Source organism: Pangasianodon hypophthalmus, chromosome 5 (assembly GCF_027358585.1).
Source record: "Pangasianodon hypophthalmus isolate fPanHyp1 chromosome 5, fPanHyp1.pri, whole genome shotgun sequence".
Taxonomy (NCBI): Eukaryota; Metazoa; Chordata; class Actinopteri; order Siluriformes; family Pangasiidae; genus Pangasianodon; species Pangasianodon hypophthalmus.
Window position 1 is genome coordinate 13,547,883 of NC_069714.1, and position 20,684 is coordinate 13,568,566.

Consider the following 20,684-nt stretch of genomic DNA (forward strand, 5'->3'; position numbering starts at 1 on the left):
CTTCTACTTTGACCTCATTGAGGGAATAAACCACTCTGTGATTATATCATTTGACTTGAGGCCTTTTGTTTTGGATACTTTGGGTAAAGAGAGGGGTGGAGCAATCAAGTGATCACCATGCTGCTCAGGGCAGTGGACAGTCGTGCCTGGTAACCCAGGAGAGCCTTCCAGTTTGCTTTGGAATAAGAACCTACAAGCAGCTGCAATAAGCTGTGGCTGGCTGTGGATGTTGGTACTTGTTCTTGTACACCAGAACATCTCTGTTCCATCTTTGTGCCATTTTTCGGCACCTCATGAAAAGTATACAAGACCAAGCAAGCTGTGCTAAGTGTGTGGGAATGCTGACAACTACTGCAAATAATCTTGAGTAGTGGGAGGAGCATTTTGAGGAGCTCGTCAGCTCAGTGGACATGCCCTAACTCCAGTAGGCCAGAAATCTCTGGTGTGCAGGGGGATTACTATGATGGTTAGAAACTTTTGTATTAGCAAGACTGCAGAAGTAAATGAAATTTTGGTCACAGGCATAGGACAGCTTTGGGTTGTGATGAACATCTTTAGTGTTACAAGGAAATTGAGTGCTTTTGAACTGGAAAACTGAGATAGTGGTCCTTATTTAAAAAAAAATGGAGGTGTGTTAATTATAGGGAAATCATACTCCTCAGCCTCCTGGGAAAACTCTATGCCTGGGTACTGGTCAGGAGACTCTGCCCGATAGTTGAACTTAGGATTCAGGAGGAGCAATGTGGGTTCCATCTAGTCGACATGTGTCATGTGGACTTGGAGAAGGCATATGCATAAACCTTTGCAGAAGTACAGAGTACATGTGTGAATTGTTATGCCTGTTTATTTTATCTGTGTAATTATATATTTTTACTGTAAATTTTATTGATTTTCATTGATTTAGTGTTTAATGTAATTGAACTAATACAGACCAAGCCTAGTCAGTTGTAGGTTGGTTGGTGAGGTGTACAGACCTCGGTGTAATCCTGTTACAGAATGCAGTTTATTTACTGAGATTTAGTTTTCTTTATAATGTTTATTTGATTTTTTTTTTTTTTGCTATATTTGTCATATTTTTCTAATCTTTTTCTACTTCAGTTTTTTCACAATTTTGCACTGGATTTATGGACTTTAAGCACATGGCACCAAACACCAGAATTTGGAAAAAGTACATTTCCATCCCAGTGCCATATTTTCTGTGTTGAAATGAGTTGTGTTCTGTCACCCATCTGCCAGCATGCCCCTTTAAGGTAAGAGGAGAAAACTTGTCCCTGTTGGAGGATCTTAGCCATAAGTGATGAACAATCAGAATGTAAAATTAGAGGAGTGGTTCAGCATCAGCAGTTTTGCAGTCACTGTACAAAAGCTGTTTACTCATCAAACTTTGTTGCTATCCTCATAAACTGTGCAGTCTTACAAAATGTGGAGCCCTTGATGGTTTGACAGTTGCCCCTCTGGGTAGAACCCTGCAGCTGAAAGTTTCCCTACCAGAAAGGGTTCCAAGTAGAACCCTTTTTTTAGGAAGCTAAGAACTCTTAACTATCTAAAAAAAAAGATGATATCTACTGCCATTCATATATCAAGTAATCCCAAGAATGGTATCCATATGTCATTTATAAGCCCCCCGAATGCATATTGAGTCTGTCTTTCCTTAGTAATTTTCTTGTTCATGCTCTTCAATGTCCGTCTGTTTGGGATAATATTTGGTCATAAAACCAGTAAATGCTTGACGGTGATCTGATGAAGTAGAGGTGAACCTGATACTACAAGGTTAACCGGTGTACAGTGCTCACTACATAAAATTTCCCTCATTTCACTTTTGAAACAGAATCTAAACTGAATTTGGATGATGTCTTCAATTAATGACCTAAATTTTAAAATTATTTCATCCATAGCAATTATTAATGTCCATATAAAATAAATTCACCTTGATTTAAATACATATCCATATTATTCCATTATTATTTAATAATAAAGTCACTCAAATTCTTTTTTAGCTTTCCTATTTATAAGCTGAGTGTAAGACAGGCATGACTGCTGCTTTGCTGCATCATGATCAAAGTGAGGGAAGAGAAAAGATGCACTGTATTGACTTATGCTCCTCAATGTGTTACGCGATTTAAGCATAAAAGGGTGTCCTCTTGAACTTGTTCTTTACTTGTTTCATAAGTTCTGGATTCTGACCCTTGTATGTTGACTTCCACACAATGTTCAGATTGAGACCGTGTTTTAATTGAAATGGGAAAATAAAAGATGGTTTCCTCTGAGTGAGGTAGATTTATGGAGCCTGCCCTGCCCGCTGGGCCCATGATTCCTCTGATCTGCTTTTACTTCCTCACCCCTGTGACCCATGCAGTCATTAGAAACCCCAGAATGGTCTCATTGGCCAGAAGCCAATCCCATGATTCATGTTCTAAATGAAATTACTATATTTAACACAAGTTGAAACCTGACCGGTTTTACATTTTTTTATATTTTATGTTTGTTTTTTGAGATGGATAGATAGATAAATAGATAGATAGATGGATAGTGAAATGGGTGTATGTGTGCAAAGCCCCGCTATGGATTGCCGTGATGTATTCCTATATAAAGTGGATAGTGAAGTTGAATGAATGAATGAATAACCCTTTGAATGGCTTTGCTTTGATGTGCTTTGTGGAGGATACGATGATGATTGCATATTCATGGTCTGAAAGTTACATAAGGCCTGGTGAGCAGAGCTGTGACATGGGAACAGCTCTGACTTCATAGATAGATGAATGTGAAGGGTTATGTGCAAACAATCTATATTTTATTATCGTTACCTAAGAACATAAATATTACCAAGAATTTAGTTTACTCTAAATTTCTTGAGCTGATTTACCTACTTCACAGTATATAAATGGTGTAAAATATATGTAAATGGTACCTCAAACAGGTGATCTGAGCATTCTTCACATTCCCTCTACTGGATCATATTTAAAGAATGATTCCTATTACATCCAACCCCCTTTTTTCAAAACTTTCTTGCCCTAGCTGCTTCAACATAAGAGAATATTAAGCCCTTCCCCTAGAGACGTTGTTCAAACACTGCTTCACAAAGGAATCCCGACTATTTCCAAGATTCCAGTCCTCAAATGCGGTAATTCTGCTCGACAGTTCATTGACAAAGCTAATTGTAAATAGAAAGAAAGCAGTTGACTTGGATTTTCAGGAAATCAATGGACTAAGTTATAAGAATGTAGTCAAATAGTCAGAAAATAAGAGAAAATCTTGCAGCAAGTCTGTTTCAGATGGTATCTCCAAAATAATCTCACACATAAGTGATGATGAATGCTTTTTATTGTTTTATTCATTTCTTGATTTATTTCAAATTATTTGTACTTATATTTCATTGATGCTTGAAATGACTTTTTATTGTATCTAATGTATTATGTACTGTAAGTAAAGAAGACTTGAAATCTAAATTCTCTAGAATTAAGACCATCAAAGCCACTTTTGCCTTACCCTTGTGATTTGTAAAGTTACTTGGACAGCATTTAGAACATCCCATTCCAGATTTGGTCCCCCCTTTACTGTTATAAAAACCTCCACTCTTCTGGGAAGCCATTCCACTAGATTTTGGAATGTGGATTTGGGGATTTGTCAATTCAGCCACAAGAACATTAGTGAGGTCAGGAACTTGTGTCAGGTGAAGAGGCCTGGGGTGCAGTTGGCATTCAGTGGGGTTGAGATCAGGGCTCAACTCAAGTTTATCCACTCCAACCTTGGCAAACCATGTCTTTATGGACCTCGCTTTGTGCACAGGGGCATTGTCATGCTGGAACCCTTAGTGTCAGTGAAGGGAAATTGTAATGGTACACCATACAAAGACATCCTATACAATTGTGTGCTTCCAACTTTGTGGCAACAGTTTGTGGGAGAACCACATATGGGCATGATGCTCAGGTGTCCAGAAACATTTGGCCATATATTTGTAAGTCAAGTATTTTTTCAAGTTTTTTTTTTTTTTACTACATGGCATACATATACTTTTGTAAATTTATCATTCATTCATTCGTCTTCACTAAATTCTTTATCCTGTTCAGGGTCGAGGTGAATCCAGAACATATCTGGGGAATGCTGGGTGTGAGGTGGATGGGATGCCAGTCCATCACATGGTACCATGCGCACACATGTTCAAACCTGGGAACAATTCAGATTAGCCAAGCTACTTACTTGCATGTTTTTTGGGTGGTGGAAAGAAACCTGCATAGACACGAGGAGAATGTGAAACTCCACACAGACAGTAATCCGAGCTCAGGATTGAACCAAGGACCCTGACGAGGCAGCAATGCTACCTGCTACTGTAACACTACCCATGTATATTTATTTGAAAATGATTTGTTTATAATGTAAGGTATGTGTACATACATACATGTATTAGAAAATCTATATAAAATCTTACAATTTTACAATCATAATTCACAGGGCAATGCTCTAATTCTATAGACTAACTTTTTACTATTGACAGCAAAAAATATATTATTTCCAACCTCTGATCAAATTTCAATAAATTGTAAAGCTGTAGTGGTCATTTCTTTGTTCTTGTATAACCCCAACTTTCCATCTGGCCTTGCCTCATGGGCTACTATGCATAGAATAAAACAAGCTTACTTTATTTATTTATTTATTTATTGCTAATTTAGGCCCACTATTCAGTTTTTTGTCATATAAATATTGCACTCATTTTAAAATCTTACATATTCAATCTTGCAATCTTACATATTTCTCTTCAAACAGCCTGCTGTAACAGCGTGTGCAATGTACACACTGCTGACTACAATGTCACCCTTCATGCTGAGATTCCCTTTGACCAAAGCGTTATTGACTTGAGTATGTAGAGAGGGGTAACTGTGTGCCCCTGACCGAGGTCAAATCCTCTGATCCAAAAACAGTGCATTACGTTCAATTTCCATTTGATAAAGACTCTTAACCAGGCCTCACAAGGAAGTCAGACGAAAGTCTGGTCAAGTGGATTACACATTATGCAGAGCCTTGAAATAACAATTAGAGTTATTACTGAACATGCTGTCTGATACATAGTATTTCCAAGTACATTTCTGCTTTTGTCACTTAAGGTTCTGATACCCCTGTTCCATTACATATTTTAGTGGTAGTACTACTAAAACTACTAAATCACTGCTGACATCAGTAGTTTTATCAATGTAGAAATTGTATTTTCACCCCTTAGTTCTTCCTACCATGGGAAAAATTGTGCCCTCAAGTATTAATTGACTTTTACACTAGGTACTATATGTGGGGTTAGAGTATGGGGTTCAGCTAAGATCCTGGATAGAATTGGTCAGTTACGCCTGGAGCTGCTGGACTGAATGAGCAGTTTTTTTTGGTGTCCAGCCCCATGGAAAGCAGCTGCCTTTCCCCAGCTGTCTTCTTTCACCCAGAGAGAGGACAGCTGCATGCAGACTTCCTTGTCTGTTGAATGTAGATGTAAACACCTTTGTTGTAATTTCACGTTTTTTTGGCCAGAATTTCAGGACACTTATTGACTCAGCCAGCTTTGTATACACGCTTCCTTGTAAAATCATCTACCACCTGTAATATTTGTGTAACTCTTCATCATTACTGTGTCTCTCAGTCAGCTCTTGCTACATCTAATGTTTCTTACCCCCAGGCTATTTTTCCTTCATCTTTTCTCTAAGAGAATATAGAATTCCAGTGTCATAAGTAATCAACAGGCGCTGGATCAAACGAATCCTCAACAAAATGTGCTGTCAAAATGAAACCGTTTGTCACCTGCTTCGCTGCCACCTCCCCAGTCTCCAGCAGCTCTCCTACCTTCTCGCCCTCCAAGTGGAGAATTTTCATGAGGTTCTTGCATCACTCTGTAGGTCAGTCCTGCCACTGTAAATATTGAATACTATGTATGCCTACTATAGTAACTACTCTGCATGCATTTTAAATTTATTTGATGTGCCCTGGGTTTTCAGAGAGTTTATAGCATTGGCAATCACATGAATATACAAAGATATGATATACGGTACCTCTTATTTATACAAAATCATCTAAAACACTATACAAGTCATTGTTCCCTTTCACATAAAATATTCTTTATCCATTGTTTTGATGGAAACATCAATACTGACACCATAATATTGACAATCAATAATTCTTTCTCCACGCTATGTAGTCTGTTAACAGTAAGCTTTGGATGCTAAGCCACATCACTGCCAATGATTAGGGTATCCCATGGACAGAAAACGGGTTAAGTGTTACCACTTTATTGGCTTAAAACCTGGCGCATTAATACAGAATTTAATTACTGTGATGTGGTCACAGGTGTGCATACAGTATACAGAGGATTTTTTTAACCACAGCTTCAAATGCTGCTCAGCACTGAAACTATTTTGTTTTATGAGATATAAATGAAACTTCACTTTCTCTAATCATGTACTAGTGCTAAATGGTAACAGAAGGTGACACAACTGTCAGCCTTTCAGCTCAACAATAGTTTTTTTTGTGCTAACCAAGAAAATGCTACAAGGGATTATAGCCCAATGCAGAAAACCCTATGCAAAGGGTGACTTTATAAAGGAGTGTGTCACAAAAGTACTAATTTTTTTTGTAAGAAACAGTAAGAACAGCTAACTGAATATTTGTCAACAAACCTAAAGCAGCAAGTAACAGGCAAAGCATGTGCATTTGACTTTTATTCAATACCGCGTGATGAGAGCACTGATGCCACAGACACTGCACAGTTGTTTTTTTTTTTGTCTCCACAAATATATATATATATATATATATATGTGAGAAATCATTTTCTCTAATGACTCTGAACAAGGGTGAGATCCAAAATAACTGAGTCACCATTGCAATGTGTTCCAAATCTCCTGACTTGACAGCAATTCTTCAGTCCAACATCACTGTTCCTGTTAGAACCATTAACTGGTATGTGAAATCTGAAAACTATTTATTTATTTATTAATGCTGCCAAGTATTCAGCAGAAAATGCTTAAATTCCACCTACCGAGTTAGATACTTATATATATTAAAAGTGTTAGTGGTGGTAATCAAGTAGGCCTATTGTTTATTTATTTATTTAGATTACAGAGAGAGTGTGGCCTGTGACTGCATTTTTTTTGTCTAACAGGAAAAGTTTGGATACCCTTTCCCAATACTGTAATTCAAATTAAAAAAAATTGCTGCTAGTGAGTAATTAACACAATTTAATGCACATAACATCCAGTAACTTTTAACAAAAAAGAAATGGAACACAAATATCTAACATTGTAACTAAATACAAGATTACATACAATTGGACAGGACTTTAATACTTTTTGCATGTGTATTTTTTTTTTTTTTTTTTTTTTTTTTGAAGGCACTTAGTGAACTCCTACTAAGTGCACTGCTGAGGAAGGGAAATTTTGATTTATCCAAAGCTGGCCTGAGACCTTTACCCTGGACAGCTTTTAAATGGTTCATTATAAGTGAAACATATGGCTTTCTGACTTGGATATATGCCATCTTGAGATCTTTGCAGTTCTTTGAGTCTGATTGCATATCCGAGTCCATTCCAATTATAATGCAGGCATTTGGTAATGCTGACCTAAACTTCTGTAAATTTCACTGTAATATATCAGTGCTTTTATCTCATTAAAAATATATGTACATATTTTGATCCACATTGGACATAAGTGTCTGTTGTGTCACATATATCTATAGTGTCATTCATACAATGTGTACAAAAGGTAGAACGATCGCCAAACACAGCCTGCTAAATGTCTTTCTCAGTGTTCAAAAGCTGTAATGCATTAATCCTCAAGCCATCAGGTTTAGGAATTTACTTTCTTCTGCAAGGGCAGTTAACATAGAGCTCATATCACCAATAGCCATGTTGCTGATACCTGCTGGCACTGAGGCCAGTGTGACAGAGTTACGCGGAGTAGTGAGTCGTGAGGAACTCTGTGAAAGACTCTGCAGGAGTCCAGGGCTCAGTGTGCCAGACATGAGGCTGGAATGATCTCCGTCATCCAACATGGTATCAAAGTCTATTTGAGTGTGTTCAGCAGTTTGAGTAGAGTCCACTGTGCTGGTAACCTGGTTGATTCCAGGGGATGTCATCGTAGCCACTGTAGTATAATCAGCTTGACTGGCAGAAGGTGACACTGGGGAGTTATAGTCTGTGTTGCTGTCTAACAATTTGATCTCACCTGAATAGCACACAGTGTCATTTCCACTGGAGAGATGAGTAGTTCCAGCAGGTCTCTTTGGGCTGGCCTCAGAAGTGTTAAAATCAGAACTTGTACTGGACAGAGAGTAACCAGCTTGATAGGGCAAACCTGAACATGCATGATGCCTGTTTGATGGTTTTGGTTCAGGTGGAGGCCTAGGCTGAAAAACTCTGCTGACATTTTGAAGGGCTGTTTGGGGCAATGGCATATAATTCTGCTGGTTTTCCAGGTGCAAGTAGCCAGACTTGTAATTCTGCATTTCTTGATTTTGCAGAGCCATGCTATTGCGTACTGGACCCTGGTAGGTGTTTCCTGATGATAGATTATGGTTGATTTCCTGTTTATAACCTGGGTGTGCCTTCATTTGCTCTTTGAGGTTCTGACAGGGGTTGACATATGACTGTCTATAGTGCTGAATGGGGTTTGTTCTCTGAGTGTTCCTCTGTGAGTAACCCTGCTGTGGAACAGCCAAATTCTGGTTGATTGGTGCAGACTGTTGATTTGACCCAAAGCTTTGATAAGGGCCAGTGTTCTGCTTTTGCTGGACCAGTGCCAAGTTGCCTCTGAGGAGCTGCTGCTTTGGAAATCTTGCTGTGTTGTCCACTATATTGTCCACTGTACCTGAGCTGACTTCATTCCATTGTACAGGCATGTGATTCTTATTCACACTGTCAGAGGCTGGGAAAGGCTGCTGGGACCCTGGGCTGATTTGGCAGGGGGGCATTATTTGCTCTATGTGATTCATGTTAGCATCAACCAAGGCCATGCGTCGCTGCTGGTGTTGCTGGGAGGTCAGATTGCTTTTGAAAACCTGTGGTTGACCACCGTTGTAGGCCATACCAGTGTCCTGAGTTGAGCCAGCATGCTGGGACCTGAGGTATTGCACTACGTCATCTGGAAGCACCATGTCCTCTTCTGTTTGGTCAGCTTCATCCATGGCCATGTTTTCCATGACAACATTCTCTGAGATGCTTGGGGGCCTCTGGTTGAAGGCATGACGATGCAAGCTGTCATCAGAAAAGGTGTTGCTTTGCAGGTTAACACCACAATGGTCGCCCTGAGGCACCCGGGAAAGGTTCATGCTGCTCATGCTGTTGTAGCGCTGAACACGAGGCAAGGAGAGAGGATCCATATTTGTCCGATGAACAGGGTCACTAGCTCTCCTTGGCATATTACTTGGGATTTCATGAGGCATCATACCAGGGACTCCATAACTCATATCACTGCAGCGCCTTGAGGTGGCTACAGTCCGGGCTTGGAATAAATGAGCTGAGTTCTCCTGAGAGTCATTGTACAAGGCCATCCTAGTCCTAAGACTCATGCGATCCATATTGGGCAGGGGTGTAGGTGGCGCACCCCCAGTGGCTGCTGCATATTTTGCTTTCAAGCGGTAATGCTGGGCTGGGGTGAGGCTGAGCAGGCTTGGCAAAGTACCTCCACCACACTGACTGGCTTCACTAGATCGGCGTGACAGGTCAGTAGAGATAGGATCGTAAGAGTCTGCTGAGCTGGTGTTGTTGTTGCGTCCCCCAAACTGTGAGGCTTCACTGGAGCGCCGGCTGGAGTAGCAGGGTGAGATGCCTGAGGATCTGCGGCTGAGTGTGTAGGCTGAGCTCACAGTGCTTGTGGTGCTATCTCTACGTGCCTTCAGCTGATTCAGTACTGTCATTTCACACAAGGGTAAGTCTCCAAAGCAATGCCCTGGTGTGCCAACACTCGGAGAGCTTGTACTTTCCAGCAGAGAACCTGAAGGGGGGAAAAAGCAGAGTAATGAAAGAGCTTCTCTTCAGTTACTGTCTTTACATGTGTCACATTCCAAATCTAATGGATGCTAGCATACTCACCGACAGCTGGTATTGGAGGCAGCTTGGTGTTTCTGACTTGAGGAGTTGAGTTTGTCCAGGAGCAGGAGTCTCTTATTGTCTTTAGTTTCTCCTTCTTTATATGATCAAGATGTAGAAGAACCCCCCTGTTCTTGCGCAGCTGGAGACCTACTCCTGCTGAAGTTCCTGGAGAACCTGTGGAGTCTACCACAGGGGGATCTTCCAAAGCACACAGGTCCCCCAAACTGCCTCCACTGTGCATGGCCATTTCTACTCCACTGTCATTGTTGGTGGTGCTACCAAGTGGTGACCGCTCACTGCTACATGATGACTGACCACCAGGGCTGGACTGATACATCTAAAATGGGTGGAAAATTATTCTTTTTATACCTATTTAAATTTAACTCAATTTAACCTGTAAATAATTACACTAACAAAGTTCATTTAAAAAGGGAAAAAGAAAAAATTCTGTTTCTGACAAAATGCATGTATGAATAACTGCATCGCACAGTCTGTTTGCTCAAAGCTTAAAGCTTCAATGATGTAAATGAGTTCTGAACAAGTCTAAACTAAAAAGTGCTTCTTGATCACAGTGTGATGCTTTTTGTTCAGTAAACACACAGCAGTCTCAGTCTCTGAATATTAATTACATGACTTTTATCATTGCACTACAGAGGAAACTGGCAGCTCCCCGGGCAATGGAGGAACAGAACAGAATATGGTGAGATGAGATGAATGGTGCTATGTAAGAAACAGAAATGTGAGATGTGTGGAAAAACACACTGTAAAAAATACAAATTGAAACATATATCCACAGCATATAAGAGAAAGTATATGAAAAGTTACATGCAGGAACATAAAAAATTAACTCCGGAGTGTTATGACCATAATTTTGATGTAATTAAACATTAAAAACGCAAGTAACATGCTGTTCAATTATGGTGGATTGTAAATTAATGTCTCACATTGCAGAAAAAGACAAGATATAGATTGCACTCACCTGAGTAATGTCTGTCCATAAGATTTAAAGCATGACAGATATTCAAGAGTCAACCCAATAAGTGTTAATAAAGCAAAATTAGTATTAAAAGGAAAAGTATTAGTATGTAAAAGAATATACGTATTAGCTGTTAATTGAGTGTGATACTCAATATTCTACCATGCTTAAGTATGTGTTTAGATTAGTACAGTAATGTAATAGAGCAAATTCTTTTCTTACCATTGTGTTCTCAGTCTTAATGGACTTGACTTTTAGGCTGTCCTCCACACCTTTACTGGTGCTGCTGGCTTCGGTTGACCCCTCTGATCCTCTCAAAGCATGCTTACTGTTGGCGTCATTTTCTCCACTCCCTTTAGGTGGTTGTGGTTTTGTAGGAGCATCGCCGCGTTGCTTCTTTGTGACATGCGCTTCAGGACCATGAACTGTCTTCACATGCTTTCGGAGAGAGCTAGGGTCTGTGTAACGCTTAGTGCAACCAGGGATCTTGCAAACATATGGTTTCTAGGGAAAGATGAGATAAAAAATAATTTATATTTCAGTATTTTTTGGTGCATGTAATTATCACTCTTACTTGTTCCTCTTGTCCTAGGAGGAGAGATAGAGTACAAATGTTAGGAGCACTACCTCATTTGAGTGTGTGCGGTTCTGGTGCTTGGCTCGGTCTGAGGCGTTAGAGAAGGCCTTGTTGCAGCCTTCATGTTCACATACGTATGGCTTCTCTCCCGTATGTGACCTCAGATGGGTTTTCAGATTCTCTAGTCGTGAGTACGCTTTGGAGCAGCCTTCAAACTAGAGAGAGGATAGTGAAGGAGTATCAGCATCATCCGCAAAACAGATATTACAGGTTTTTCACTATGTATACAGTCCAGGTCCTCATAGTTTACTTGCACTAATGCTCTGTGTTTGTCACTGATGGACAAATCAGACAGGAACTCTTACAACTAAGTTAAGGAATAGTCTGATAGGACTTAGTATTATCCTTGTTGAACTCATCTCAGTCTTCAGATCTGAAGCTTAGATTCTAATAGGATCTTTGTCCACTAAAATGTGCATGGAGATTGGAATTGAAGATGTTAATTAATGCATTCAAACAAATATGGTATTCCAAAATATTCCCAAAGTCAAATAAGTATGCCGTGTTAGCTGAATCAGAATGAGGAAAAATAATAGTTGGTATAAACAAATAAGTTCTACTGAAAGTGTTATTGATCAGTGGTGCTTGCAGGATTGTTGCACTGTATTGCATTATTGTTGCACTTATTGTACTGCATTGCATTATTCTATTTGTGAGACTAGAATTGCATGTATTAACATACTTGGGGAGATGAGCAGATATTAGAGTCCATTTTAAGTTTGCACAGAGAATTAGTGAACTTGATTCCCTGTTACTCACTGTGCATTTGTGAGGCTTCTCTCCCGTGTGCCGCCGCATGTGGACTACAAGCATGTACTGGGCTTTAAAAGGCTTCTGCTCTCGTGAACATTCCTCCCAACGACACACAAACTCCTTCTTCTCCCCATGGATGTGGTCATTATTGATGTGCTGTAAGGAGAGAAGTGTGTTAGAGATATACTTCCCTCTAACACACTCTGTTACACTGCAGTGACAATGGTGCTTTGAGTTGTAATTTATCTTATGGGATGAAAAAATTCCATCTACCAAAGGGTCACAGAACTTCCAATTCATCATATTCAAGCAAAGTGTGATGGGAACTGCACTTATACATGCATAAGAGAGGTGTAGTCCCTTGTGGTGGCGGACCTGGTCATGAAGGGCAGTCTGTACACTCGGGGGCACAGAAATCCCCAGTTTCACATTACAAATAATACAGAACCCTTCCAACAAGATTCAGTCCTTTAAAAACAGTTTTCAGTTAACTGAACTATAGTAATATAATGATGCTTCATGCTGGATATTTCAAACTAATGGATAGCAATTCTCTTTGCATTCTCTTTGAAACTATTTTTATACAATAGCAGAGAATCTGTACAATACATTCTGTTTGTTTTTTAAACTGGGTAATGTGCATGTGGCTAGGAATACACATCCAATTTCAGGCTCATGCTTTTCATACTGAACTAAAACCATAATTTAGAGCTATGGAGAATGATTACTTGCAACAAATAAAACCAAGGTGTGTAATTTAGTTTATATGGAAAAGCACAGATTAAAGCCTTAAGGACCAAAGAGGACATGTAGGGAGGGAGGAGTTGTAGGACTTCTTTCTCTGTAAACAGAATATTTTACAATATTACTCTCTTGCTCCTCTTCCTTTCTAATAATACTCTTCCAATTTGCATTTCCTTTCTGCCACCACTTTCTACTAAAATGTAATTATTGTAGGATAATAGCCTGCACACAACTGCTCACCTGCAATCACTTGAGACACAATGTCTTCAATTCCATAAAAATTAGTTGTTTTGAAGTTACTGATATATGTTGACATATAGACATTTAGACTGGTTCAGACCTGCTCGCTTTAGGCAGCCTGGAATGGGAGGACCATCAGAGGCCACCACCATTGACCCCTGAACCCCTGCTGAGCCACCGCTCTTTGCGAAGAGCTGGCCAGGCTCAGAGTGTTTAGTCCTGGTGAAGAGTCTGACTGGCTGTGAGTGTTTCTGTCATGGTGTAGAACAAAAGCTGTTAATCACAGGGGGGCTTGTCTGAGGTGCCATGGCCAGGGGAGCTGCATCAGAGCTGCTGGCATGTCAACAGATTTACTGCTGGGCCTCAGGCAAGGTCAAAGTCCAGGGGGGCAAGCAGAGACTGAGACCCTGAGTGTGTTTTAGTGTGTGTGTGTGTGTGTGTGTGTGTGTGTGTGTGTTTTTAATTGTCTTGGTGAGAGGAGAAGGTTCCAGCATGACTGGTTGCACCTCTGTGGGCATTTGCATGCCCATTAACTCCACATGTGTCAGTGACAGGAAGAGAACAGTTACAGGAGCATGAATTGGCTTCTTATAAAAACAGGCTAACCTTTTAAGCTATTATTTTAGTCCTAATTGTTAAATATTGTTTCCTCTCATTTTTTTTCAATTTTCAAATTAAACATGCAGGCAATGCATTGAGGTGTATCTAAAACATTTGCTAATATTAAATTATCACTTTGGGTAAGACCCGTCTATGGGTGAGCACAGCAATGTCACTTACGTGCACCAACTGCTCCTGTGTGTCATATTCTTTAGAGCAGCCCTCCCAGTGGCAGTTGGTCTCATACACTGCCTCAGGCTCCTGCTTGCACTCGTCCTTATCCAGCTCCTCTCTCAGTTCCACATGATCCTATAAAAAGGGTCATATACTTAGTCAGTCTGTAGGACAATCGAGTGATGATGTGTTAAGTGTTTTATATCATTAGATACTAGTCTGGAGCCTGTTGCGTATTTGTTTGTAATTATACTTGTGTTTAGACACTGGATGAAGAACTGTGCTACTGCAGGTGTTCACTAAGCGCTATTGTGAATCTATACTCTGTTTCTGGAGCCGTTTTGTAGGCCACTTTCCTCTCAGAGTCTGGGAATGTTTAGAATGCTTTTGAGCTCTAATGATTCTGGCATTAAACTTAAATGGGCCAAACCTCCTCTAATGTGGTGAGCGAATGGAATGCTTTATGGCCACATCCAATATTCCTGTCTGCTCGCTCATTTTGTCTGATAGTGAGTCAAAACCGAACGGGGTTTATTTAGCAGCAAATGACAGAAAGTAAAGGGTAGCCATGTGTGAGGATAAGAAGTAGAAAAGCAACCCAAACAGCTTTCTTAAGGGTGGGTGCTGGTATGGTGTCACCAAAATGTTTCTATCTGTCCTGCTACACTTGTCCTCGTGAATTCTCAGTGGGCTTTCAACTGTACTCAGCAACTGCATACATCCTACCACGACACTGTCATTACACAAGAAAGAGGGTGAAATTTCACCAAAGTAAAACATAAAAAAGAGAGTGAAAAGAGTATGTGAGCTTGTCAGACCAGTAATGTTTAGCTGATGTGTCAGTAAGACAGTTCTCTCTGGCACAGTTTACTGCACAGATATGATAGAGGAAATGGGCAGCCATTGCCATGTCACAGGTGGAATTTTCAATCCCACTGAATGCTCTGAGAATAAATAGATGTGTATGATACCTATTAATTCATTTATGAGTGTCAGAAAGGTTAAAAAAGACTAACCAACTCCTGAATGTATGACCTTAATACCTGAGAGCAAGGGGAGATAGGGCATGTCCCATCCACTTCTGTCTTCACCTTTGACCTCTTGGTAATCATGGGATTGACTGTACTGCTGACTGCTGAGTCTCCTCCTGCATTCTGGTGGCACAAATGTTGGAGGAGATATAACGAGAAGGGACAAAAAAGTCAAAAGGAGACTCACTGTAGTTATCATGTTGGCAATGCAGTTACTGCCAATAATGTGCAGATTTTAGTTCTGCAGAGGCGCCATGTTAAACATCCCATCTCTCAAAAAGCAACTCACTCAGAGACTAAACAATTTAGAGTGCCCTCATAAGATTGAAGTGCATTCATGAGATTATAAATTCTCTTATAACCCACAGAGGGTGAGGCTGCAGACTTTTATCTTCAGATGAATTTCTTAACACGACACTGCACTCTCAGAGCACAAAGTTCCTCCATGGAGAAATAAGAAAAAGAATGGGGGTTGGGGTCTGTCTTCCAAATCCCACCCAACCACTAGAGTAAAGTGTAGGCCAATGTTTTCCATAACTCAATAACTGACAGGGTTTTGTTGAAAAGCAAGGGAAATGTGTTTCTCATCACTGCGTGTGCGTGTGTGTGTGTGTGTGTGTGTGTGTGTGTGTGTGTGTGTGTGCGTGCTTTATAGTTTTGAAAATGAAATGGAATGAAAATGGATTTAGTGGGTGTCTGGATATGAGAGTGGGTCAGTGAGTTGGAGGAAGTTTACATTCTAGGCAGTCTTAATGTTTACATGGGATTGATAGAGGAGGTGGAAGCAACACTTTTGGATCATAACACAAGGAAAGATGCCTTGGTTTTTAGAGGGTTTCTTGAAAAAACAAGAAAGTATATATAAGTAGTTTTTAAACTGCTTCATGCACAATGCATATGCCTGAATCACAGAAGGTTGTGATTTCCCACAGGTTTCCTGGTGTGTTCAGAAGGTTGCTGTTCTCTCACGAGCTGGCTCACCTGGTTGGCCTCTGTGCTGGGGTTGCTGCCGCTGGTGCTGTGGGCTATGGCAGTTCCGATGGGCTGCTGGCGGTTGATGAAGGAGGGAGAGGGCTGGATTAGGGGAGGTGTGTGGCCAAACGCACTAAGCCCTCGGTGCTGGGACAGCAACTGCTGGTATGCCACAGGAGTGATGGGGTGGGGGAATGTAAACGACGGACTGATCGGTCATGGTAAAGGAAAAGAGGAACTGGAATTAGGATTTGTACAAGACCGTGATCAGACATGAGTGAAAAATGAACAACCAAACACAGCAGTACCTGATAGCCCCGACTGAGAGGTGCCCATAAGAGCTACTGGCATTGGAGCTGGAGCGTGAGTTATTGATGTAGGCCACCAGAGAGTTGGGAGAGGTGCGGATCATGGTCTGCAGGTCGATGCTGGCGTCTGACATAGGCGAGATGGACAGTGCTCGTTTTCGGCTGAGCCTAGGTGTCAGTCTGGGGCTTGGAAACCGGGACACTGGGGAGAAAAAGTGTACACATGATCTTTCACTGAGAGTTCTCTATTCTTTTTCCTCCTCTCTTCTCTTCTCCAGGGCTATGTACAGGACAAGGGGAGGAGGTTTGTTTCACCGCCCTTTATCATGTGCATCGCTCTCACACTACTGCACTGAATAATTAATCAGCCCAATCGTTTACAGTAATTACACTGATACTAATCTTCCGGGGCCTGCATCACTGCAGCATGCTGAATAGAGGCAATTTAGCAACTTCGATTTCAGAACATAATTAAAGAGTAATGACATTGAGGACACAATGTACCCCTTCTTGGTGGACCATGTTTGTTCTAGAGAAGAAAACAAATTATTAAAGCTGACCTGGCATGTTTTCCAGTGGTACTGTTAATAGTGATTAATTAATATTATTAATAGATAGATAGCGTGCTAATAGAGTGATTAAGAGTGCTGTTATTAATAGCAAAATCTTTTTATTACCAACAAACCTCCTTAGAATATTTTCCATTTCTTATAACGCCGCCATGTCTGATTCTAAAGAGATAAGGACCCATTACTATTTGCATTCCTAATGCAAATAGTAATGTTCCCTAATGTTTCTACGTATTTTACAAAGCAAAACTGATAACGCCATGTTGAAACATTTACAAGATTTTTTGCTTACAGTGCTTGTTAATTGACTCACTGCAGTTTTTAGATTAGTATACCACTGTTGTGTGTGCATACAGCATGTTTGTTTTGTGGCTCCAGTTGCTTGGTGCTCAACAGGTGCTGTGCAATAGCCATGGAGAAAGTGGATACAGAGTAGTAGCAGAGCAACAAGCTATTAAACTATTCAGGAGTTTTCACCACAGGTGATGCCTATAGGAGGATTATTATAACGCCACATAAACACACAGAAAACACATCCAGTGAGATTTCATACAGATGGCTTTAAACACCTGCCTCTGACTTTTCAATTGCTGCTGTCTAACCACAATTTAGATATTGAGACCTCAGCTGTATTTTGCAGCATGGACACAATTTCTCATTTCCACAGAAAAATATACGACAGTATATGGACTTACACAAAAAATAAGTAAAAAAATATAATACATAGAAACAGATGTACCTAATATAATAAGCTGTGAGGAGCTAGTAGAGATTTATATATATATATATATAGAGTTACACATATTACAGTGTCAGCAACTAACAGAGTTTTTCTTAAGCAAAGGTTCTATTTATTTATTTATTTATTTTTTACACAATGAGTGGTGCTTCCAAACTGTAGAGCTAGCAAAGATAACAAATGAACCACTCAGAATGCTTCCCTGCAGGTCTTTTAAATAAATATGTCAGGCATTATTAGAATTGTGTAAGTGTGCTTAGTTGCTGGAAAGAAACAGTCATGTTTGGCAAGATTGAAATCTTTTCAGGCCACCAGAAAAGTCATGCTAACTGGAATTTGCATCTATTTTTACAGTATACTGCATAAGAACTTTGTTTCAAACTATAGAAGAAGGGACTATAAACTGGTGTAAACTAAAGTTCACTGCTGTTCTGTCACATTCCTGTCTTAGAGTGTAGCTGTACTGGAAGTGATTGTACTTTGCTTTAGTATGAAGAAGGAGCTATAAGCAAATCTGTGTCTTGCCTGGCTGAGGTCACAGAGATCCACATGTTCTGTGATTCTGCTTTTTTATGAGTGGCGTGGCTCTAATTTAGGGGTGTGCAGGTTCCTATGAGAGTGGGTTCCTAAAGCAGATGTGTGGTGCTGTGTGGTTTTTTGGTGCCTGGCTATGAGTGCCCCATAGCCCCTGGGGGAGCTGGGAGGGGGGCTTTTCTAATTGGAGAGCTGGTCTAATATATGGCTTTAAAATTACAGGCACTCTCTGTACATTTTAAAAAAAAAGAGGAGGCAATTATAGTAGGCATCTGCTGCACTACTTTAATTGGGATGCCTTTGTGAAGATTTAGAATAAAGTGGGTGTTAATCCTCTGTTCACCCGTCTGGCTGTAGACTTTCCTTTGTGTGACACTGGCCTCCTGGTGAGCTGAGCTGCAACTAGCACTGGTCAAGCACAGTATCCCGGGCACACACTGCCACTGCTTACCTTTTATCCTGTCAACAGGTTTTTGGGGCAGTTGTTTTTTCAGCTTTTTTTGGAGGACTAGTTTTTGTTTTAGGAGAAACTGTACCTCTACACCTTTTCATACTTGAGCCTGAACCAAGATGAAATAGTATTTTCCAACATCAAGAGAGTCAACTTTGCACAAGATCTGCATTAGCTTTTGCGCTGGATGCTGTCCAAGTCTCAGCATCGCACCCCAGCCAGGACTTACATTGTCTGTGTATGTGCTGTATGTACGCTATGTGAGCTGTTGCACCATAGTGTGGTTTGTGTGTGTGTACAAGTACTATATGTAAGTGAAACACCCCCCTATTTTGTGCTCATAAAACTGCATTCTCCAACGTCAGGTTTCTGCCTGCAGCCGGACACCAGACATTGGCTTTGACAGCTGCTATTGTTATGGGAGCTCGGTTCCCTGTTGGATTCACTGCACAAACGAGTTCACCACAAGCCCCACTTCTTGCCTTTCAGTCTCTTCAAGTGTTCTTCTGAAAGCATCTCAATTAGAGACCCAATTCGAGAGTGGTTTAGCTAGGGCAGGGCGAGGAAGTTTCAGCCAACAAGGCTGATCCTTGTTGCTGCAAAGGCATCTGGTCAGTGGATTAGCTCAGCCTTTCCAGGATTCTTATTTATTTATTTATTTATGCATTCATCCATTTGCAGGATTTTCATCCAACTTCACTGAGTGAGACTCATAACACTGCACGTGCACTGGATTCAGTGTAGCTACACACAAAGAGGCCTGAGGAGCGTGTAGGGGAAATGGAGCAGTGTTGTTTTTTTTGTAATGTTTGCGCTTTCTCTCTGCATGTTGTCCTGTTAGGCCTATGGCTGTAATTAACATGTAATGCACACGCTATTGGCACAGGCACACACTTGGCACTAAATTGGAGCATTTACGTGAGGCACAAATTAAGGCCAATGTTAAATCCTTTCTTTGTTTACAGTGTTTTTTTTTTTTGCAAGGCCCATTGGAGCAAATCTGCCCTGGTGCCCAAATGTTGCATAAGATCTGTAGTAAAAGGATAGAGCTTGTGTCTCTGAGACTAAGAGTTAAGACAATCAGTCAACTATACTGATTACTAAAACATTGTCCTTAAAATGTATTTATTATACAATTTATTATGTACCAAGAAATTTAATCCATAGCACCCTGGTATATTTTTGAGTTTTTTGTCACTACTGTCACACGACACATATATAACTCCAAGGAAAATGTAATTATGAAAACATGGCAAAAATGTCACAAATTGCTTTTGTTGTCTTCTAAGGGTTAATGCTGTTCTGCCAATATGTCTTGAGTGTTTTTCAGGTCAGCCTTGACCTGTCTTGACAGCCAAAACACTATTATTACTGTTTTTCATCTCAGAGTGTGTGGTTCTGGACTGTTGTGATGAAAAAAAAAAAACAAAAACAAAAAATATTGTGTTAGCATAAGTGGTAGCAAAAAGAAAATACTGACCAAACTATGGAAGAACAAATTCATTTTTACTTAGCTAACATTTTAACATTTGAGGCCTACTGAGGCCAACTGCTAATCTCCTTGCTGCCTCGGTCCACTAGTTGATCCTATTTTAACCCATGTGCGCTGTGGAAAAGTCAGGCTGTGTGAGAAATTTACAGTGCAGATCATATTGGCTCTAATAACAGTCTACAGAATTTTCCATGTGTGCTTTTCTCATTCTTACAACAACGGTAACCATTTACAGTGAAACTCAAACCTAATCCCTCTCCTCCTATTGGCTAATAGTCAAATGCATATCATCAGGAAAACAGGCACAGCACTTTGAGGTCACCAAGGCTTCGCCCTTGTGGTGGGTCTGCTGAATTTATTATCACATAAATTGATTTTTAAATATGCATATGAATTTTATCGGCTCTCCA

General features: G+C 40.4%; 1 protein-coding gene across 2 annotated transcripts in view; it reads right to left on the reverse strand.

The window, feature by feature from the left end:
• Positions 1-7,188: 7,188 nt before the first annotated feature.
• gli2a (GLI family zinc finger 2a) overlaps positions 7,189-20,684 on the reverse strand; it is a 58,946-nt gene continuing 45,450 nt past the window's right edge. For both annotated transcript variants that reach the window (XM_034304676.2, XM_026912514.3), the window contains exons 6-14: positions 16,490-16,691; positions 16,191-16,389; positions 15,222-15,332; positions 14,185-14,313; positions 12,427-12,576; positions 11,658-11,822; positions 11,253-11,534; positions 10,055-10,391; positions 7,189-9,956 (exon numbers count right to left, since the gene is read on the reverse strand). In XM_034304676.2, the coding sequence (XP_034160567.1) occupies positions 7,798-9,956; positions 10,055-10,391; positions 11,253-11,534; positions 11,658-11,822; positions 12,427-12,576; positions 14,185-14,313; positions 15,222-15,332; positions 16,191-16,389; positions 16,490-16,691 (3,734 nt within the window). In that variant the 3' untranslated portion in view covers positions 7,189-7,797. The remainder of the gene's footprint in view (positions 9,957-10,054; positions 10,392-11,252; positions 11,535-11,657; positions 11,823-12,426; positions 12,577-14,184; positions 14,314-15,221; positions 15,333-16,190; positions 16,390-16,489; positions 16,692-20,684) is intronic.